Raw genomic sequence first — 23547 nt, forward strand, 5'->3', positions numbered from 1 at the left:
CCACCTTCGCCCCTCCCCTGGATACACCACTGATGTGACATAATGAAATTTTTAGAGAAGAGTGGTAAAAACTGGACAATGGGAGGCATGGCCCTTGTTTAAAAAATGTCAGAAATATGCGAAAAATATGTTTGACGTCAATTTCAGACTAATTATGTAAATGGAAAGAAAGGAGATAAAACGTTTTAATTTAAAAAATTTAATTTTTTGCACTGAAAAACCAAATAAATACGATAAGATGGACTGGACTAGTAATTTACTTTGGTTAAGGATTTAAATTACAAATATAACGTTTCATATACAAAAGTGAAGCTTTTCTATCCAGCTGAACACGGTAATTTTTATTAATGTTTTGTTGTTTTTTTTTTGTTTTTTTTTGCTAGTTGATAATATACTTACAATGGCTATTTATGTTTTTTTGGGGAAAAAAAAAAATTGTAAAAAAAAACAATAAGAGTCCGACATAAAAGATGCAAACATAAAAAATAAAAGAGTTAAGTTTTGTCCGATTAAATATCTCGGTTTCTTCAACTATCGAAAAAAAATGCTTTTTTACCCATAAAATAGCCGAAAATCTAAAATAGTAAAACGTCGTAAACATACGCAAAACATATGTTGACGTTTCACTTATATTTACATCTTAAACACAAGTAAAAGGGAAGGGGGTGATTGACACATCCATAATTTTACTAGAAAGTAGAAACACAATTAGTAGACTTTTCTTGAGAACACTTCCGGTTATCCCCCCCCCCCCGAAGTACTTGTCCGACTCGTGAAAATGTAGCAAAAATAAATATAAAAAAACATTTTTGATGCGTTTTTAAAGTGGTTTTGTGACCCCCTCCCCCCAAAAAAAACTTGATACCATCTTGTCTATAGAAATTGGGTTATCCACCAACAAGGAAAATTGATTGGAATAGGTCTAATTAAGAAATGTGCGTGGGGTATTATATGATTCTAAATATTACATGTCCCTATATATCCAACATAATAAGTCTCGTGGACACTAGATGTCGCAAAAGCAATTGAAAAAATTACTCACCAGCGTAGGAATTTCTGTTTCGTCTGCTTCCGTTGATATGAAGAAAGTCATATATCAGTTTTTTTAAGAGGCTTTTTAATTAAACATACACGCTTCAGTCGCAAATATGTGTTCATAGTATACAGGAGGGATGTTATGTTATTCGATAAACAAAGGTTTGCTTATTTTAACCATTAATAATACTGAAATAACCTTTGTATTTAAAATTCATTTGGGAGAAGTTCTAAGGTAAAGCTAAAGAATACGGCATCGGATTATACAGTCCCTACCGTCGGTGCTGATCTCCGTTTCGTGGCCCTTCAGCCAGGAAGTGCAATGGGGGGTTGGGAGCCAACCATCCTGTGCTTTCACACACCCTTCCTGTTTACCTTCCCCAGATTTCTCCAGGCACCCATTTAGAGCTGGGTCGACTCTGGCGGAGTTTACAGAGTCACACCACTGACCCTTGTCTCAAACCAAATAATTGGGTACACTAGGATTCGAACCTTCGCCCACTCGGACGAAGAATCCTAAATCCAGTGCACTAATCCACTCGGGTAGGACGGCGATTGGAAGGAGGAGGGCTTTGAAAAAAGAATGAAGGATACGGATATATATAAGAAGTACGTGTCGTTCACTGCATTTATAAACCTTCTGTTTTCATCCACTTTGACTGTTCCATCTACAGGTATTATCTTCGGGAAAAGTAGAAACACCCTAGATATGCGTAAATGACCCTAAAGAAAGTATTTTGAGTGCATTACGAAAATCATGCATTTTTATTATTGATTTGTGGGGATGGAAAAAATTAAAACACAGGAGTCAACAAATAAAACAAACGTTGCATTCAAATAAACAATACAAATGCACTAATAAAACCAATCACCCCATTGCTACAGAAATAAACTGTACCACTCTAGTTAGGAACCTTTCAACAGGGGCGAATCTACAGCATTTTCATGGGGGGGGGGGGCAAGAGGGGTCAAAATCCGGCTATCCAAGGAGCATGGGCTATATAAAAAAATTTCTCCACATTATTGGAGGGACAACTGCCCCCCCCCCCCCCCTTGCCTCTCCCGAACGACGCCCCTGCCTTTCAATTATGACTTCAAATTTGCTTCTCAACCGCTATATATGTTTCTGTGATGTTGTAAGATATTATTTATATATATATATATATATATATATATATATATATATATATATATATATATATATATATATATATATATGAGGCAATTTTGGATCTCACCACTGATGATTTTTGGCCATGGCCTTTTGCATTTTCGCCGGTACAGTCTGTCTGCTAGAACAATCAAATCATAATGACAGAAATAACTTTTAATAGTGTACAATATTCCCAACTGATTACCTGTCGTAATGGAATAGCAGTAACCGCGGTCTTGTCCGTGCTTAGAATAACTTAACACTTTGACATAACAAGAAATAGTAACACTTAAAAGAAAATGCTGGAAATGAAAGACAATTTTAAACTCTCTTGAAATGTATTGCAAGTGAAATGATAAAACTATATAATAGTAAAATTATTAGTTGTTAGTAGCAAAACTTGAAGTGAAACAGCTTATTATCTTAAGTTGAATTGCTCAAGGTACCACAAAATATCCCCTTGTAGACGATGTCTCTGGGCCAAGTTGGGAATATGTGTTGGGATTATTTATCACCCATACAACCTCTCCCTGCGTTGGTTGTTGGTGGTTCCTTTATTTTTCAAGTGTTTGTGTTTTTGTTCTGTTTTTCTTTTCTTTTTCTCCCTACAATCCCGGCTGTAGAATCTGGTAGGGAGTGTATGATGAATTATTTCACCGGTACTTATCTGTTAGCCAGTACACACTCGAGAATCTGGATCTGTAAAATCAGACAATAACCGGTTTATTGCTGTTTTTATACGGAGACAATTAGCTTGGGCTCAGTGGAAAACTACATTATAGCTATATTTTCATAAATGTCTAGTTGGTGTTTTGGTTAGGTTAGGTTACATTTTGTATGCAGCCCCGCTTTACTTAATCCCATCCCCCTTCCCCTAATGTGCAAATATACACCCCAAATTATATATCGAATCTATCTCCCAACCGTCTCACCTGTTTCAATCCCTTTTTGATCCAAATTCTCGAGTTTGTACCGGCTAACAGATAAGTACCATTTCACCTTCTCGCCCGATCTTCAATAGGATATCTCTATATAGGCCAGTCTCTTCCTGAAACTAATCCTGGCAACGAGTTTATGGATGTGCTGAGTTGCCGATCAAGTAGAATAAAGCTTAAGAAGTAGAAGAATTTAAAACCGTATATAACCAAAAGTATCATAATTCTAAGTAATTCGCTTCCTACAACAACAAAACTAATACCTGTGTAATCTCCCAGAGAAATTGTCTATGGATTACTTAGGGTGCCCGTATTTTAGACAGTAAGCTCTATGAAAAAATGTGGTTCCATCCCTTTTTCTAGGCCTATAATGAGAAACAGGTTGAGATGGATAGGAGACGTTCTGCAGAGGAGGAATGACAGATAGTCAAAGATCGTCCTTGCCGATCAACCATATAGGCCTAACGAAAAGCAGGTCGTCCCCGAGTGGGGTTGGAGGAAGTCGTAAGGAAAGTTTAAGGGAGACTGAAACTTCTTGGGAGGGTGTAAAGAGGGATGCTTGGTATAGATTGGGATGGAAGAGCAGCGAGCATAATTAAGTTGGCCTCAGGTGGCTCGGTGCTGCAGCGAGTGTCAATATCAACGGTAGCAGCAACAGAAGTGCGCAGGGTCAAAACTATAAAGATGACTAAACAGAAAAATAAAGAAAAAGACTAAACCGGGTATTGATGTATCTTCAAGGGTGTTTTCTCACTCTTAAAATAGCGGATTTTTACATAAGCAAAAATGGTTACTGGTGCGTTATGTGGGCACCGCGAAGAAGTCAAGTTTGGTTAACGCTAATGAAATAAAATAAAATAAGATGAATATATAATAGTTTAGAAACAAATTCGGGCATTATATTTTCACATTAGGGGGGGGGGGTAAAGCATAGCATATATTAAATACGTAACCTAACCTAGGTACCTTTCTCCCTCCTAAACCCCAAAAAACAATCGTTTAAATATTGAGAAACCACGCTTTGCCATCAATTTATCTAGCAAATCACCCGTTGTCTGCTAATGAAATATCAGTTTGACGGGTTTCGTAACCGGTTTGTTTGATACAGTACATAGCGATGCCCGCATAATGCACCAGTACCCAAAAATGTTAGGTTCTAGTCATTACAAATACGATTACAAGTAAGTTCATAAAGACGGTTTGAAGATAAGAGTTGAAGATTTAAATCTTCTGATTGGTTGGCTTGAAAGCACCTCTGGCAACTCATTACGCAGAAAAACTGAAAGGAATCTCCTCTGAACCGTTCATGTATGTTGATACTTCATTGGACCGACTATGGTCAGCAAAATAGAGCCTTCTAAGTTCTAGTACTTTTGAAAAATACGCTTATGGGCTCAAATGTACTGATTATTTCATATTGACTGTTGTCCTCGAAACTTTGTTCAGCTTATTCTTTAGAAAGAATTCCTTTCTTTAGTTCCCTAACATGTCCGCATCTTATCTTTCGAGGACTGTTGCTGGTAAAAAAGTTAGGTACTGTTGCATTATATCTAACACAGCACTATAGACTGTACAAGGAAAAACCAGACAAACGGGTATTTGCTAGATAAATGGATTGCAAAGCCTAATTTCTTATCGCGTTTACAATATTTAAACTATTTTTTTTATAGTTTAGGAGGGGAGAAAGGTACCTAGGTTAGTTTAGGTTACGTATTTAATATATGCTGTGCTTTACCCCCCCCCCCTGATGTGCAAATATGTAGTCCAAATTTGTTTCTAAACTATTATATTTTCATCCTATTTTTTTTTTCATTAGCATTAACCAAACTTGACTAATTTTGTGTATAGCGGTGTGTTATATATAATGCACAAGTACCAAAAGTTATAACCATGTCGTGGACAGAGCAAGAATTCTCAAGACAAACTGCATATTTACTGAGACACTTGTGGAGGAATTAATATCAGAAGGAGGACAAATCTAAAAAGGCAGGTTATATGAACAGTATATGAAACTCTACAGCAAATCAGAAGAATATCGTATTTAGGGAGGGGGGTGGGTTTGGGGGCAAAGATTCTCCCTCAGCTTAGGGGCGTGATTTTACAGGTAGTTGAAATTTTATATTTAATTGTTTATTATTGTATTTTCGATGTATTTAATCCAAACCCTTTTCATGGAACTCGCGCATATCGATACGCGTATATAATATGAATAAGATATCGATTATAAGTGATTAACACGTGCCATCTTTATATAATCCATCTATTTTGTCATTTTTTTCAAAGTTGGGTTCCGTTCAAAATTACTTGCGGCTCAAGTGCCTTTTTTGCTTATTACTACTTTTTTCAATCAAAGGATACTAAAATGCAACTATCATGCGACCCCATGTCCGATACCTCGGAGTCAGTATACAACCTCCCGACAATCAGTTTAAGTACTCATTTCTGATGTTTAATTTTTTACCCTTTTCATAAAAATTCAAACATTGTTGATTCATTTAATTGATTCCTGAAAAAAAACTGATATTGGTGTTGATTGTTTTCTTTCAATTATTTCAAAATATTATACGTGCCTTGGAGAATGTGTGCAAATTGCTTTTATGCGTGGAACTTTGTTTTTTTTCTGTAATAAATCTGCATTTTATGCTCTTTTTAAGTAATAAATACTTATGTATGTTACATTTTATATTGAGTTTAGCTTAAAAGCTTATAAAAGGTAAAGAAGAAAGAAATAAGGTTTTATATAGTAAATATAATGAACAACCCAAATAAATTTGACTGGATTTAAGATCTCAAAATATGGCCTTGGAGCTTTTGAAAGGGAAAAAAATTATCCTTTGAAAAGCCCTTAAATAATCTAAAGGGTAGAGAGGTGCGAGAGAATTTTGTTGCTAGAAAAGAATTATATTCTTTTGGAATGTGACAAAATTTTTCACTTTTTGTATTACTAGTCTTCTAAGGGGAAAGGAGAAAAAGCTTAGCGCGCCCTCTCTAGTGGGCACCCAAGAGGACTCCCTCTTTCTCATCTATGTGTTTGGAAATGGCACTTTTCGATTGGTAGTTTTGGGTTTGTGTGATAAAATAACCTAATTCGTGTTCCAGAATGTATTTGCCCCAAATAAAGAGAAAAAGCGAGTTGAGTATGCTAGGTGTCCGGGCCCTAACAAAAGATCATTGTATTTAAAATATAATTCATCTCGCTTTACCTAGGCAAGCAGTCAAACTAAGTATTATTGCACAGGCTTTACGTAAAGCCTGTGATGAGATGCAATAATTGCTATACCTTCTCTTAGAAGTTACACACGTCGTCCGGTCAGCCACCGAAATCTCAATGATTTTAACATTTTCTGTTAACATTTTATTCTCGTCTTTCGATTCGTCAATTATCTCCCCCTGAAAATTCTAACCCCCTCTTACGTAAATTGTATGTGAATATCCCTGGAGTAGCAATACTAAAATGGGAAAAGGACCAGGGACCATAAATTTCTTTTTCTGCCTTCTGAGGCTGACGACGGTTGCAAGAACGGCAAGATTTCATCATGTAATTGATTCAACTTAGCCTTGGCAAGCAATCAAACTTAACTTTATTGAAAAGTCATTACGCAAGCCAAGGTGATTAGATGCAGTAATTGACACACTTTGTCTGAGAGGTTGCACAGGGGATCAGAGCCGGGGGCTCAAAATATAAAATTTTTCGATTTTCTGAAATTTGAAACCTTTATTATTGGCTATGTTTGCAACTCGCGACTCTAAAAACCCTATGATCGGGGCCATATCCAGGATTTTTGTTCAAGGGGAAGGGGGCACTTTTTACGGGAGAGGGGAGAACAAAAAACTTAAAAAAAACGCATCAAAATGTGCTTTTATGCATTTTTATTACGTCTTTACGATTCGAACAAACATTTAGTGGGAGGGAGGGTTCAGACCCCTTAACCCAAGGCCGTATCCAGGGGTTTTAGTGGGTTTGACCCCCCCCCCCCCGAAATTTTCGTCTGACTTGTAAAAAACGTCGCAATAATGAGACTTGATGCATTTTCTATTTTTTTTTGTACCTCAAAATTTTTTTGTAAAACCCCACCGAAAAAAAATCCTGGATACGGCCTTAACCCCTCACCTGAATACGGGGTTGTCTGCAAAATAAAACGACGGGTACTGAGGGCATTCCTACCAAATGAGTATCTCTTGCTATACACTTATTAAGTTTCTGATCCTCAGAAAAGAGCGCAACGTTTTTTTTTATGCTTCACATCTGACATATTCTGCTTTGAGTTCTTCATATTATTCTTTTTTTTAAGTTACGCCTCCCCCACATAGTTCAGTCGCGTCTTAAATAAATATCTGTATGAGAAGAATAGGAGACTAATCAGTGGAAACTTGCGCTAGTATAGAAAAGAAAAATCACCAACATAAGCTAGCTCCTGGCGACTTTGTTCGACCCGAAACTACTGCATACTTGCCTATCCAGGGGCTCAATTCACGATTTTTTTTTGTGGGGGTGGGGTGTGTTTATTTTACTAAATCTAGGGAGGGAAACTTGTCGTTTTTCAATGAAAATATAAAAAAGGCATTCTTTAATCAAAATACCCCTAAAAATGTATTATTCAAAGTCTAGGAAGGAAAAAACTGGGGGAGGGGTGGGGATACACGCCCTTCCTAACCTCCTTCTAATTGACACAAATGACTCAAATGCAGACTTGATTATCCAGGTTGTATTTTGACTTGAAATAATTCTTGAAAATATAACAACTACTAATACTAACAACTCACTGCAGCACCAAGCCGCCTGAGGCCAAAACAGCTATGCACGCTCCTCGTCATTCTTCCCACTCTATTCAAAGCCTCCTTTTATATACCCTCCCAATAAATTCCAAGTTCCATTAAATCATTCCTTACACCCTCCTCCCACAAAGTTCAGGCCCGGGGACATCCTGCTTTCCGTTTTGCCCTTGATAATTGGCCGAAAAGGACGATCTTTGGTAACCGGTCATCTTTTATCAGCAGAACGTGTTCTAGCCAATTCCAACGTTTCTCTCATTATAGTCCTAGAAGTGGGATAGACCCACATTTTCATAGAACTTTTTGTCTAAAATACGGTGAGTCATACGGGTACCCGAAAGAAACCGTTGACAATTTCTCTGGAAAATCTTATTGTGTTAAGTCAATCATACCAAATATTCAATTTTCCACCCTTTTTAACTTAGTCATCAGACACTATACTGTCAGCGGCGATAGTAGTTTTTAATCCCTATTTTCTAAAGTTAAGTCGCCCAATATATAACTCCTTTAAAATTGCCATTCTCTTTGCATCTGTGTTTACATTTTTAATAACGAGATAGATTGATTGATATTTCAAACAAACAAATATAACAAAAATCATTCACTAATTAAAATCACTAACCATTAAATCACTAATTAAAATCACTAACCCCCACAAAGGTTCCATGGCCTGTAAAGGAGGGGATCATAAAACAAATTAAACATTAAACATCTAAATACGTAGCAATCAAAACATTTGCTAATAATAATGATGAAAAAGACGGTACTTGTCTGGTATCCGGGCAACACGCGAGAAGTGAAGTTTGGTTATTGCTACTGAAATAAAACCAAGTGTGATAAAAATCTAATAGTTTAGAAACAAATTTGGGCTATATATTTCCACATTAGAGGGTGGGGTGGGGTAAAGCATAACATATATTAAATACGTAACCTAACCTAGGTATTTTTTTGCCCCTTCAACCCCACAAACTAAAGTTTAAATATTTGTCATGAAGTGAGCAATACCTCACTAGGCAGCGGAACCCTGTTTTTCATATAGCATCTTTGAGATTCTATATCCGTTCTTTCTCGCATGTTGCTCAGCTACTAAACAAGTACCAACAAGACAAAGGGAGAGAAAGAGAGAAAGTACATTTAAGACGATACGGAACTACACAGACCCCACACATACATTAGCCTACAGCAACCTTTTATAACTAATTCGAAAGAGAGCCACTCTTTTATAGCCAATCCGAATCAATCAATATACCTACCAAAAAGAAGAAAAAACGACACCATGAAAAACAAATCCAAATTTTAGGAAAGAGAATTAATATGATAAAAAGAAAACAATATTTCTAAAAATTATATATTAAAACTAACCCTAAGAAATCAACCACCAGACGTTTGAAGGTCTAGAAAGAAACCGTGGCGGATCCAGAGAAGGGCGAGGGGGGCATGCGCCCTCCTAACGTAGTCTAAAATAGTGTAATTTACTTAATTAACGCAAGTTTGCGTTAATTAAACTTGCTCCTAACGCAAGTTTATCGGATCAACCTGTTCCCCCCCCCCTAAAAAAATCCTGGACAAAAAAAAACAACAAAAATAAGTCATAGAGTTATACCCGAAATTTGTTTACCTTCCGAATTCCAATACAGTCACATGAAATAGAAGATTTCATCACCGATTAGAAGTATGTATAATTGAATTTACCCGCCTGTAACCGCACTTTGAACAATACCAAATAATATTCCCGTGTGCCTATATTTGAAGTTAGTAATCTGCAGTTGTCAAAATCCATATAGCAAGACAATTGACGAATCTAATTATTATGTGATTTTGATGTATTATTGTGTAGGTTTAGGTTCAAAATAGTCATTAAAGATCAAGAAATGATCAAAGTCTTCAGCTCAAAGCCATAGGCGACAAGTGTGTATCTCACAAACTTAACTGTTGGTTCGTAGAAATTTTGGCTATACAGCCAAAAAATTATACGTATGTGGCTTACCCAAGGCCGTATTCATTGGAGAGGGGTTTAGGTTTGAGCCTCTCACCAAAATTTTATCCAACTCATAAAAACGTAACAAAAACGCAAATAAACAAATTTTTGATACGCCTTTAAAGTTTTTTACCCCCCCCCCCCCCCGAACGAAAATCCTGGATTCGCCCTTGGGTTTCCCTTTTTGCAAATTTTTCGGAATAGAGACATTCCAAGAATTAGTAAATAAAAAATAACAGGTTTTGACATACCTTTTACTCCTACTTGAAGTTTAAACATAATTGCAAATACCATGTACGACAAGTTTTTTTTTATTAATGTTTTATGATCTCTATAACAGAATTAAAACTTAATTTAAAAAAAAACGACTTAATAGCTGGGTTTTTCTTTACGCAAATATAGTTAGCGTGCAAGCAACTGTCATTACAGCTTGATTGTTATCAACATGGGTTTAATAGAACGAAACTATATCTAACACAGCGCTTGTCACAATCCTCTGATTCCCTGCTGAACTAGATAAACTCAAAATAAGCATAATCTTAAATTTTTGAAATTTGGATTCTCATCAAATGTACGAGTTCTTTGGATATAACCTGAAATTTTCTAAAAGTAAGTAGATTACATGTTTTGAACTTTGTATAAGGTGTAAGGTTAAATAAAAGCTCAAATGGGGATTAAATCCTTTTAATAGACAGTGATGATGATAACAGTGACAGAAATTCAAAAAAACTACTGATGACGGTCACTGCATATGTGACCAAAATATCTAGTATTTTTGGGAATTTCTATCACTTTTATCATCATCATTGTCTATTAAAAGGATTTTATCCCTATTTGAACTTTTATTTATCGTCACGGAAAGGCAGTGTGGTCTCCGAAATTATCTACGTCATATTTATAAGGTGTAAGACAGTTAGGACCAGGGTGTGGGGGCACCAATTGAGGGAAAGCAGGGGGGGCAGGGTGTTCACCTACATTTTGAAAAATACATTTTTTTTATTTCGTTAAAAATCACAAAAATGCCCACCCCCTCTAGATCTTGATTTTTTTGGTATATTCATTAAAAAAAATCCTTGCCCTCTTATATTTCTGTGAAACGGCACCACAGCTTGGGTAAACTGCAGAACAAAGGCTAGTTCAACAAAAATGTGTACAATTTTACATATTGTGTTGTGTTGGTAAACATTGTTCTATTATAGTTTACCCATAGTTAAAGTTACCCATATAGTTTACCCATAGTTAAAGTTAAAGAGAAGACTACAACATTATTTTACTTTAGTTTCCATTAACAACTTCTAAATATAAATGGGAGGTAGATATTGCTTTTTCCCATGGGCGGGTCCGGGAGTTTTTTTAGGGGGGGGGGGGGCGCAAAATAGGTTGATCCGATAAAGTTGCGTTAGGAGCAAGTTTAATTAACGCAATTTTGCGTTATTAAGTAAATTACACTACTTTAGACTACGTTAGGCGGGGGGAGGTGGAGGGAGCGCGCCCCCTGGATCCGCCACTGCTTTTTCCCTAGTTAAGGACTAAGTTTCCGCTTAACAGCTTTTCCCTGCTATTTGGATTGTTATACTAGCAAATGATGGATATCTTAAAATGTCTAGACCCCCTCCCTAGGTATTTTTGAAATGAAGGAGATATTTGGATGACGGTCTAGGCATATTCTCACTAAATAGTCCGGGGGAAGAGGGAAACCCCAGATTGAACTGTCTTCAGATGTGAAGGAAGGTTTGGCATTGTGTCAGTCTCAGCTAGTCGTCAAACATGCAAACATCCATTTTCTTATAAAATATTCCTGTTTATACTATATACACTCTAATTAGGACACCAACAAGTAAAAAATGATTTCCGCCCCCTTCCCCCTCTGGAAAAAACTTATGCAGGTGTACAGATAATCTGAATCGTCATTATTTTTGGAAATGATTTCTTAATGGTCTTCCAGGATGTTAGCTACTAACCAAGACCGTATCCAGGGGGTGAAGGTTACAGGGTTTGACCCCCCCCCCCTCCAAAATCTCGCCTGACTCGTAAAAACGTAATAAAATACCTGTAAACAAATTTTTGATGTGTTTTTTAAAACAAATTGTGACCCCCCTCCGAAAGTAAATCCTGGATGCGCCCTTGCTTCGAACAATAGTACTTAGTTACATTTCTTAAGCTTGCTTCAGTATATTGCATTTAAAAGTAGCCATCTGTACCATGCAATATACCAAATAAATTTGAACGAAGCCCATCTAAATGGGTGCCTTTTTCATGGGATTTGATCAATTAAATTGAAAAAAAATATTAAAACTGAGCATCCCCTCAAATCATATAAATACTTCCTGTATAAACCCCAAGCTTTCATTTTCTACCCCTGAAATTAACGTAGCGTAAAATCTACCTTTTCGCGCGAATAAAATGATGAGAAATTGAAATCAAAGATTGTTTTAGGCCTGTTGAGTAATTTAGAGAGTAGCTTCTTAATTATTTTTCTTAGCCTGAAATGGCATTTTTGATAGTTTTTCTTTTAGACCCTGAAATTTATGGTGGTTCATATTGTCCAAATTTATACATTTGCCCTGAGTCTGCTCAACTAAATGGAAAGACATAAACAAAGTCGAAATTCAAATTTGGACTGGAATTCAATCAGAGGCCGAACCATTAATTTATTAATACACAACTCAAATGTTATATGGGCGGGGCTGTAACTAATCTTTAAAGAACATTTTATGCTGTTTTTTTTTTACTGCTGACAGAAATAAGTTGACTTGTTTGTCATGTTCAATTTCTTTATCAAAGAGGATATAAACAATAAAAATAGATTGAAACAAATGATCCCTTAAATGAAATAATAATAAATAATGATTTTTATTAAAAATAAAGCTTATAAAAGAGCAAAATCCTAATAGCAAGCACAATTAATAATTAAGGAAATTGTGATCTAAAGAAATAATAATTCATAATTAAAGAATAAAATAACTTCAATTAATGAGATCTATTTCAAGGGAGTTGCCAGTAAGTAATATATATAAATCTAATTCTTCTGAGGGTTTAACCATCACACCCTTTCCTTTGAAATGTTTGCCAGATATGGTGCCCTTGCTTCTTGGACAACAATTAAATTTTGCCCTACACCGTTACACCTTCAACTGGGAGGGTTTGAATCCCATCTACATGGGTCTCCACACAGAACCACGTATATCATTCCATTTCCGTAAAGATCCTCTTATCTGAATACCCTAACTTGAATTTCAACAATGATTGCCTACCTACGTAAAAGGGAAATCTCTCCCTAAAAATTTCTAAGGATATCCCCCTTATCATTCAAAATTCTGAATAAGATAAGATAAGATTTATTCTTCATTAAATACACATATAATATTACATGTTATTAATCCCTCAAAGGCTCATTGGCCTGTACAAAGAGGGACGACATATGAATTACATACTCAGAGATAAAAAACAAAAGAAAATTTAAAATGATCATTTGCTCACATATGAAGGAGAAGAAAAGAAAATATAGATAAACTGGAAACTATAGAAAAAATTAGAATAAATAAACCAAATTTATTAATTATATTAAATAGACTCACAAAAAAAAAAAAAAAAAAAAAAAAAAAAAAAAAAAAAATTATATTATTATTACTATAAGCGAATCCCTATCGTCGAAACAGAATTATGACAAATCAGAATTATGACAAAAATGTAGACAAATCTCAATTTTCAGAAATAAAAGCGCATTTTTTAAGTATACGATGCCCGCCACAAGAAGTTGTATCACTCAGTGCATAAATGTCTACACTGTCACCCCAAGATAAGCATATACGTAGAACGGGGGTCTTGGAACTGTCCGTGCTCCCGAAATATTGACATTTTTCGTTGCATGTTTCCTAAAAATCGTTCATTTTCAACTCCAACAAATGTATTTCCTTCTCCAAAATGAATGCCTCCGGACTAACCTGGCATATGAGCATAACAAGAAAAAGTGAAAGTTTTCATAAATGCACAGATCACCCTAGAAATCCCTAGAGAAATTTAAGTCACTCGTCCTTCTGACATATCCCTAGAGACAACCTTTGTAAAGTAAGAGCTTAGTAGTAACATAATTCTTGCTCTTGAGTAAAGCTTAAGGCAAATCCTAGTGTCGAAGACTATTTACTATCCAAGTTTAGAATTAAGAAAAAAATTAAACAAGCTAATAAAATTATTTGGACAATAAATAATTTTACTTCGCTAAGTAATTTCTTAATCTTGCTGATTCTCTTTGACAGATTGCAGAAAATCCTCCCGTATGATTTTTGTGGTCAGGGGCGTAGCTCCAGCATTTTTATCGGGGATGGGGGGAGGGTGTGAGGGGTCCATATCCGGATACTCAAGGGGCATGGGATATATAATAATTTTCTCCAAATTACTGAGGGCAATTTCCCCCAGACCCCCCTCCAAATGGCACCCCAGTTTGTGGTTCTATATTCAAAGGCATTAAGGACTAGTTAAATGCCTTCCAATGAGCACCCAAATTATAACCCCCCCCCCCCCCTGGATACGGCCTTGATATATATATGTATATATATATATATATATATATATATATATATATATATATATATATATATATATATATATATATATATATATATATATATATATATATATATATATCGGACCCCGGCACACGGCAGGCTTCTTCATATGCATTTTCATTGTTGTTTGAAATCTAAACACAGAAAAATTGTGCCTTTTATTGATTTCACGACGTCTAAATGGACGTCTAATTAGAAGTAGTGCCTTTTAAAAAATATGTTTTTTATATTGGACCTTTAACTTTTGCCTCGTTTTGTCATTATGAAAGACATATCGTTGAACCTTTGTTTCTTTTAATTGTCAGGTGGTGGGACAAAAACCTCTTTTTCTTCCAGCAATTTATCTAATCCAGGTTTTTGATTTTCAAAGGTATGGTAGGCATTGATGACCTTATCCATGTCAAAATTCAAAACCCAATCATCATCGCTATCATTTTCAATTTGTTTGTTTTTTCTTACCTCGGCTTGTCTTCCGTCATTATGGAATACATATTATAAGCCCCATAAGTAAAATTACTAGGCCTCTAATGAGATAAAAGAGAGAATTGTCCTTTTCTTCAGTGTTAAAATGTATTCTTTGTTTTTTTTGGCTAATCTCAGTGACGCTCTTTTTCCAGCCATTCAAATTATTAACTATTCTTGGGGAGTTGCAGGGGAATAGATTTCATTACTTAAAAAGTCAAGTCAGTTTCACTGATACGTTTTTAAGTCTTAATACCATCTTTAACGATGATTTCTCCCAATATATTCAGCTTCAAGCTACAACTTAGTTATGTCTACAATCTACATCTACAACTAGTGTAATTGTTAATTGTGTTCCCTTACGTAACAAGCCATTTAGCCTTTTGCGGGAGGAATTAAAAGAATTTTTTATGTTTAAATAAAGTTTTATTGCAATCTTGAATTTCCTCTTTTATTTTTCATCCTCAAATATAGATATGTTACTGTGAATATCCGAAATTTGGTTTATGTCGCCATTCACCGGTGAATGTCCGAAATTCCCTTTTCTCTGCTTGGATTCAATTAGTTTGCGAATCAGACTTTTCAGTCTTATGCAAGCTTTGCTGGTAAAAGTTAAGTTAAATTAGATTATAAATCTCAGAAATTGGTTAAAAACCTAACCTGCCAAACCTTGTATACAACTGAAAAAGTTGACTGGCAACGCTGACTAAATCCAAGGAGACGGACATTCACCGATGAATGCCGACATTCAGCAATATCGGACATTCACGGTAACAGATAGATAGCATATAGATAGATAATTACGTAGGGAGATCGAGAGATAGATAAGATTTATTCATAATTAATTACGCATACAATGAATAACTGGTACGAATCCCTCTAAAGGCTCCTAGGCCTGTAAGGGAGGGGGAAGACAAAGTTCCATCCTCCTTGGATGAAATCTTTTGAAATTGTCCGCCATTCGCTAATCAATGTGTTTCGTTTTTTAAAATAAGGCTAAAAATTTGTTGCAATTACCTAGCGTTCTTAACATACGAAAAAAGGTGAAAAAAAATTCTCTTGAGGTATTCTTAGATCTGTATTACCCCCCCCCCCCCTGCATGCTTACTTAATTTTAAGTTGGATGTAGCTTTTCTATCCTGGAACAAAATTTATTAGCTCCTTGAGGAGAAAACACACATAATAAATATACAAATTTTTACTATTAGCTCAGCCAACTATCATGGACTACCTCCAGAGCCACAGCCACTGCGTGCCACCACGGTGCGCCACTGATTGATGTCACCTGGTGGATATGGCTATTCACCCACCTGTATTTATTGCTTATTTACTGTATTTGCTTTTCAGTTTGTCATGTTTGTACTACACGAAATTTGTTTATTTAAGTTCCAATTTTGCTTTATATTCCTCTTTAATCTTTATTAGATTTATCGGTATAAAACCTGGAATCTGAAATACGTTTCAGTCCTTATTTCGATTAACTTTTTTTCCAAGAAGTAGAGCGGCAACATATTTCTTGCGTAACATTAGTGGAAAAGCTAGAAGAATATGCGTAAAAAAATACTTTTATAGATAACAATTTACGCGCGGGTGATGGAATTGAATTTGGGCAATTGAACGTCACAGTGCGGAGAAATCGGCCACCCAACATCAAAATAAACCAAAGTTCCATCGTTTTGAATTATATATACCGTGTTTTCACCGTTCTAGCTGTATAATATCAATATATAGTTGTAGCAATATATAAATAATATAAATGTATATATATATATATATATATATATATATATATATATATATATATATATATATATATATATATATATATATATACATATGAAAAGGTGCGATGTTGGCACCTTTTCACCACTTTGAGGTGCGCTGATAGATTTCCTATACTACCTCAGGATGGAGGTAAATGTGCACTTTGTTTTAATGGTGAGGAACATGGGGATATTTTTACCTAGAGGGTGCTTCAGGTATTTACAAAGGTAATATTCCCCGTGGGATGGAGCGGGTTGGGGATAATTCGAAAAAATGTTTGAATTGAGTAATAAAATGTTAAATTCAAGGGAAATTTGTTAAAATCCAGATTTTTTGCTGGGGAGGGGAACAAAGGCCATATTTGCGTATATCTCAAGGGTTTAATGTACTAGGATTTTACAGTGTTAAACTAGTTTGGTAAAAACTGAAAAGTTGATATTCCTCTGCTTGTGAAGCGTACGAGTAAGGACCGCAGCATAATAATATTGACTTGGCAATTTTTTGGTATATACAACTGCTCAACTTACCATGTAACTTTTCATCGTGTGTGTTTGAATTTTATGGAAGTGTGAAGCTGTCCTCAAAACCATCGTCAATCAAAATACACTGCGTTTAATAGTTTTTAGTTTCCACTCAGGTGTGCTATTTAAGTATTAAAAAAAAGAAAAAAAGTGGGAATAGAAGATAATACTTAGTTTATATATATATATATATATATATATATATATATATATATATATATATATATATATATATATATATATATATATATATATATATATATATATTTATATATACATATATACATATATATATATATACATACATACTTACATATATATATATATATATATATATATATATATATATATATATATATATATATATATATATATATATATATATATATATAAACAGCGCATCCCCCCATAAGTGAAAAACACCTGTTTTGTACCTTCACTTAAAAAGTCATTGCCCTCCTTACATTTCCGTGAATTTGAGTCCTGCCCCCATCGTCCCAGCTCCTAAAAGATAGATATATAGCTAAACACTGTCCTTCAACATCTTGACAGCCAAGCTAGGGCCGTTAATCTTTTTTTCGAATGCCGCCCCGTCTATTAATCTGTATTATCGTTTCGGAGTTAGTACTTTTGCTGTAAGTTTATTTCTAAAATATTTTAAGGAAAAAAGAAACTAGCACAAAAAACTCGATTCGTTACTATTTATAAAATGTTTTTGCGGTAACGCAAATAAAATCATCAAATAAGAGACCCATGTTATTATATCTGGTCTACGATATTAAAACAATCAATATCATTTTTGTTGAAACTCAAAGTCATCTTAAATCAAAGAGTCCATAGGTTTTTTAATTACATAAAAACAAAATTCCTTCCTAAGAAAAAAAATTGAAAAAGTTGGTTCTCTTGGCGGTCAGCGATACGATATTAAATTAATATTCTTATCTCGAAGAAAATTGTTGATAAAAAAGTCCAATAATAAGCCTAAAAAAGTACTTACTCTCTAGTTCTGAAGTAGTTATAAAAGGCTTTTTGCGTATTCAGTTTTGTGACTGAGATGCTTTCTAGAATTTTTTGGGATGTAAATGCTGATTAGGCATGTAAATTAATTATTTGCTTTTATTTGTAAGTTCTTAGAAAACTGTTTTTTTTTAAACGTTAGCTTTTCAGTTTATTTACCCAAGAACATTCAGTTTCGGGACTGAGACGCTTTCTCAGATTTTTGGTATCTAAATGCTGATTAGGCATGTAAACTAATTATTCGATTTTATTTATAAGCTCTTAGAAAATTTTATCTTTCAGAACACTAGCTTTTCAGTTTATCTACCCAAAAATGCTCAGTCTCGGGACTGAGATTCTTTATCAGATTTTTTTTGGATGCAAGTTCTGACTAGGCACATAAATTAGCTATAGGCTATGATCTTATTTGTAACTTCTTTGAAATCAATATTTTTTAGAACGTTACTTCTTAATTTTTCTTAAAAAAATCAAATTGGGACGTAAACGCTGATTAGCTCTTAAAAGCATTGTTTGTTTAGAACGTTAGCTTTTTAGTTTTTCTACCCAAAACAGTCAGTTTCGTGACCGAGACGCATTCTCATTTATGGGGGATCCAAATTCTAATTGGGTATGTAAATTAATTGTATGATATTATTTTTAAGTTCTTAGAAAGTGATATTTTCATAACGCTAATTTTTATTTTTTCTTCAAAAAACAAAATTAACACGTAAATACTTAACTTTTCAGTCTATCTACCCAGAAACGTAGTGAGACACATTCTCATTTTTTTTTAGGGATGTAAATTCTGACTAGGCAAGTAAATTAATTATATGATCTTTTTTGTAAGTTCTTAGAAATCAATATTTTTAGAACGCTAGCTTTTGAAATACTAAGTCTTTTTTTATATTCTTTTATTGCCTTGGAAATAGGTCTAATGCAACCTGAAAAATGACTTTCCATTGTTAACCCACCTTCCTCCCATATAAACGGTTTGATACCCCTCTCACCTTCGAATATAAATTATGGGTACTACCCGAGTGTTTAAGTACTTGAAGAAAGGCCGCGGCTTTCATTTAACAAACACTAAGTTAAAATAGGCTTGTTGCTTTCAATGTTTGATACTTATATTTAGTTACCCTCTCACCGTTGCTTGGAGAGGGCCTGTTTTAATTTAGTGTTTTTTTTTTAGGTTCGTTTTGTCTGTACTTTGTCCTTGCGTTTTATCTGTATTAAATAAAAAAAAACAAGTTTTTTTAACTGAAAGTAAGGAGCGACATTAAAACTTAAAACGAACAGAAATTATTCTGTATATGAAAGGGGCGGTCCCCTCCTCAACGCCTCGCTCTTCACGCTAAAGTTTTTTATTGTTTAAAAAAATAAAGTTGTGAGACAGAGTCAAACTTTATCGTAAAGAGTGAGGCGTTGAGGATGGGATAGCCCCTTTCATATACGGACTACTTTCTGTTTGTGTTAAGTTTTAATGTCGCTCCTTACTTTCAGTTTAAAAAAATTGTTTTTTTTTATTTAATTTCTGATCGTTTTTTAGTTAATGCAGCTTTTATTTGCATAAAAATTTTAATTTTCTTTTTATAAATTGATGTCTTTACAAAGTAAATTACGTAACTAAATTATATATTAGTATATTTTTCTTATGGCAAAAAATACAAAGTTGAAGATTTTTGCATATATGAGCTTGAAACCTATGTAATAGGGTTTTCTGATACGCTGAATCTGACGGTGTGATTTTCATTAAAATTCTTTAACTTGTAGTGGATATTTCCCCCCTCTTTAAAAAATCGAGTAAATTTTCTCAGATTCGTAGCCTTTGATGAGTAATACTAAACTTAATAAAATTTATATATTTAGAATCAGCATTATAAACACATTCTTTTGATACATTTATTGACATCAAAGTTCCGTTTTTAAAAGTTTCGATTACTATTGAGCCGTATGGCTTGTTTTTTTATTGTTTTTTTTTGTTACGTATATGTTATTACGTATATGATGGGGTTCTCCCCTTAGTCAATAACACGCTCTTTACGTTAAAAGTTAAAAAAAAAGTTTTGATTAACAAAACCCTGAATCGCAACGACCGTTTAATTAGAATAGATAGCTCTTTTGAAAGCACTAAAACAAACCGTAGCGTAAAGAGCGAGGTATTGACTTGGGGGAGAACCCCCTCACTTACGTTATAATTTTTGTTCGTTTTAAGTTCTAATATTCCTTCTTACATTTCAGTTGAAAAAACTTGATTTTTTTATTCAATTTCTGATCGTATTTTAAATAATGCTTGGAAATCCGGTGCCCCCTTCATAGAAATGTCCCTTACCCCAAAGAAACATCCTCCACGGAAATATTCTCCAGAGTAACCCCCTCCTCTAGCCCCCCCCCTACAGAAAAAATCCTTCCTGAAAATGGTTGTATACTTCCAAATAACGAATAAAAAATGCTGGCAAGTCCGGTACCCCCTTCATAGCGAAATCCCTTCACTTATAAACAATTCCTTTATGGAAAGATCTTCCAATATAACTACCGAGCCAACCCACACCACCACAAACACCACAAAAAAACAACAGAAAACTAATGTTAACATCAGCATAACACATAATAAAAGTTAAAAATTGGTAAAGTTCATAAATTTTAGCCCTCCCTCTGGGAACTTCGGGGGATTAAGTCATCCTAAAAGACATATTTATCATATTTTCGACTATGTTGAACAATATGATTATCTCAAAATTTTGATGGGGTGACTTTGGGAAAATATGATAGTGGGAGGGGACCTAGTTGCCCTCCCATTTTTTTGGTCACTATAATTTTTAATTTCCGTTCCAATGAGCCCTCCCACGATATTCTAGGACCACTGGGTCAATGCGATCACCCCTGAAAAAAAAAAAAAAAAAAAAAAAAAAACACGCTTCCGTGATCTTTCTTCTGGCCAAAAATGTAAAATTCCACATTTTTGTAGATAGGAGCTTGAAACCTCTACAGTAGGGTTCTCTGATACGCTGAATATGATGGTGTGATTTTCATTAAGGTTCTATAACTTTTAGGGGTCTTTCCCCCTTTTTTTGAAAATCAGCCAAATTTTCTCAGGCGCGTAACTTTTGATGGGTAGCACTAAACTTGATAAAAGTTATATATTTGAAATCAGCATTGAAATCTGATTCTTTTGATATATCTATTGGTATCAAAAACCCGTTTTCTAGAGTTTCGGTTACCATTGAGCCGGGTCGCTCCTTACTTACAGTTCGTTACCACGAACTGTTTGATAATTTTTTCTCTTCATTTACTTTTGCGCGCTGGGGACGGTTGGGTGGAGGTCTCGGCCAAAATATCTGCATATTTGTCCTTCCTTTTTTCACTGACTGGGAATATTTTCTTTTTTTCACAATTTCTCTTAGAAATGAGGATAGAAATTATTTATAATTTGGTAATCGGCTCTATTTTCGTCACCAGTAATCTTAAATCACCGTTCATTATTTGTGTTCTCTGTAAAACAAATGGAGCGGCCCCCTCCCCTGAATCACTCCAGCGCTTATTTTGAGAATCACGGTTGAGAATCATCTGCCTCCTGTTTGGTAAATTTTTTGCAAATTTTAATCATTCATTTGCCAATTTTGACTTGTTCTTACTGCTGATAAATGCTTTAATGTAACAATATCCTTGCACAGGAATATAATAGACGTTCTTTTCTTTTCTTTCTTTGTTTTAAATTTTCTTTCTTTGTTTTAAATAAGAAATTAGTGTTTTATATGATCATGAAAGTAACCAGCTAATATTGTAAACAGGTAATATTGTAAACGTATTTCAATCACTTTTTTCGTTTAATTACTTCACATTTATTAAAATTGATTTAACCTATTCAGCTCATTAAAGAGCAAATTTAATTTCAATCCTCTAAATTTCAGTATATAAAATAAGTAAGAAATATACTCTGTAGTTAATTGATAACAAAAAAATGTTTTATTTTTGAAACAAAACTTATATTATGACGGTTTTGCTTCAAAAGTGGTAAAATGTATTGCAATATGAGTAGTTCATTTGCCAAATCAATCAACTCAATGAAGCAAACAACAGGGAAATGTTGCAAAGCGAATACATTGCTTGTTTGATTGTAATACTCCAGTTCTCTGGTGGAAAAAAAATCTATAGAATACTTATGATGCCCTATTGGTAAATTGCACTGCCCTACGAGTGGTTCAGTTGCCGAATATCTCAATTCCGTGGCATATGTACAAGGAAATGTGGCAGAGAGAATGCACTGCAGGTTTTGATTTTACTGTTCCAATTATCTGCTGAAAAAGATATATAGGGTGCACAAGGTCGTATCCAGGATTTGTGTTTGGGGAGGGGGTGGGATACAAAAAACTTCACAAACGAAACATAAATTTTTTCATTATTTTTGTTGCTTATTTACGAACCAGACAAAAATTCCAGGCAGGGGGGGGGGGGTTCAAACTGGGCTCACCTCCTGACACGGCCTTGGAGATACATATGATGCATTATTGGTAAAATACATTGCAATGGGAGTACTTCATTTGCCAAACTAATTAACTCCATGCTCACAAACAACAAGGAAATATGGGAAGAAGAATACATTATAGGTTCTGCTTCTAATGTTCTAATTATTGGTGAAAAAGAATGTATAAATAAAGGTACGGTAAAAGATACGGCTTCGGACTTTACAGTCCCTACTAGGCATGCTAATCTTCATTTCATGACCCTTCATCCAGGAAATGTAATGGATGGCGGGGGGCTAGCATTCTGTCCGAAAGAACAGGATGGCTTGCCCTCGCAGGCCTCGTTGCCTTCCCCTGATTTCTCCAGGCACCCATTTAGAGCTGGGCCGGGTCTGCCCGAGCTTTCAGAGTCACGCAACTGACCCCCGTTCCAAATGAAAAAATCAGCGACACTAGGACTCGAACCTCTGTCCTCACGGACAAAGGATACCAAGTCAAAACATACAGAGAATATTTATTATACCATTATTGTAAAAGGTAATGCTATGTAATCTGTATGTTTGCCAACATAATCTTATGAAACAAACAAGAGAGGAGTGGGACAAAGATGGTACATTGCTGTTTTTTTTCCATTTCTTAGTATTTTCTTCACGTTAGTTAAAATTTTATTATGCGATGCTTCTCAATTTCAAGTTACTGAATTTCTTTGTTTGTCATATGATCCCTTCATTTATTCATTTTTTTTCCTTTTTTAGGTTCCCTATATTTGCCGTCCTAGCGGAAATACTGTTGATTCTGATGGTAAGTTTGCTTCACTTTGTTTTTTCTTATAATGAACTACAATTAAAAAAACAACAACTAGACTACGAAGAAGCCGTAGATTTTACTAAGGGTTGTGCGACTGT

The 23547-nt window shown here is 34.7% G+C and overlaps 1 protein-coding gene across 2 annotated transcripts in view; it reads left to right on the plus strand.

Annotated features, from left to right (window-relative positions):
* The window catches only part of LOC148952854 (uncharacterized), a 70818-nt gene that overhangs the window by 19053 nt on the left and 28218 nt on the right, over positions 1 to 23547 (plus strand). The window contains exons 1-2 of one of the 2 annotated variants that reach the window (XM_089087449.1): positions 18210 to 18279; positions 23398 to 23443. In XM_089087449.1, coding sequence (XP_088943575.1) covers positions 18269 to 18279; positions 23398 to 23443 — 57 coding nt within the window. In that variant the 5' untranslated portion in view covers positions 18210 to 18268. Of the gene's footprint in view, positions 1 to 18209; positions 18280 to 23397; positions 23444 to 23547 lie in introns of those variants that run through there. The other variant, XM_089087448.1, reaches the window with a different exon arrangement.

This window comes from Artemia sp. Qi Xiang Cuo, chromosome 4 (assembly GCF_049724085.1).
Source record: "Artemia sp. Qi Xiang Cuo chromosome 4, ASM4972408v1, whole genome shotgun sequence".
NCBI classification, from domain to species: domain Eukaryota; kingdom Metazoa; phylum Arthropoda; class Branchiopoda; order Anostraca; family Artemiidae; genus Artemia; species Artemia sp. Qi Xiang Cuo.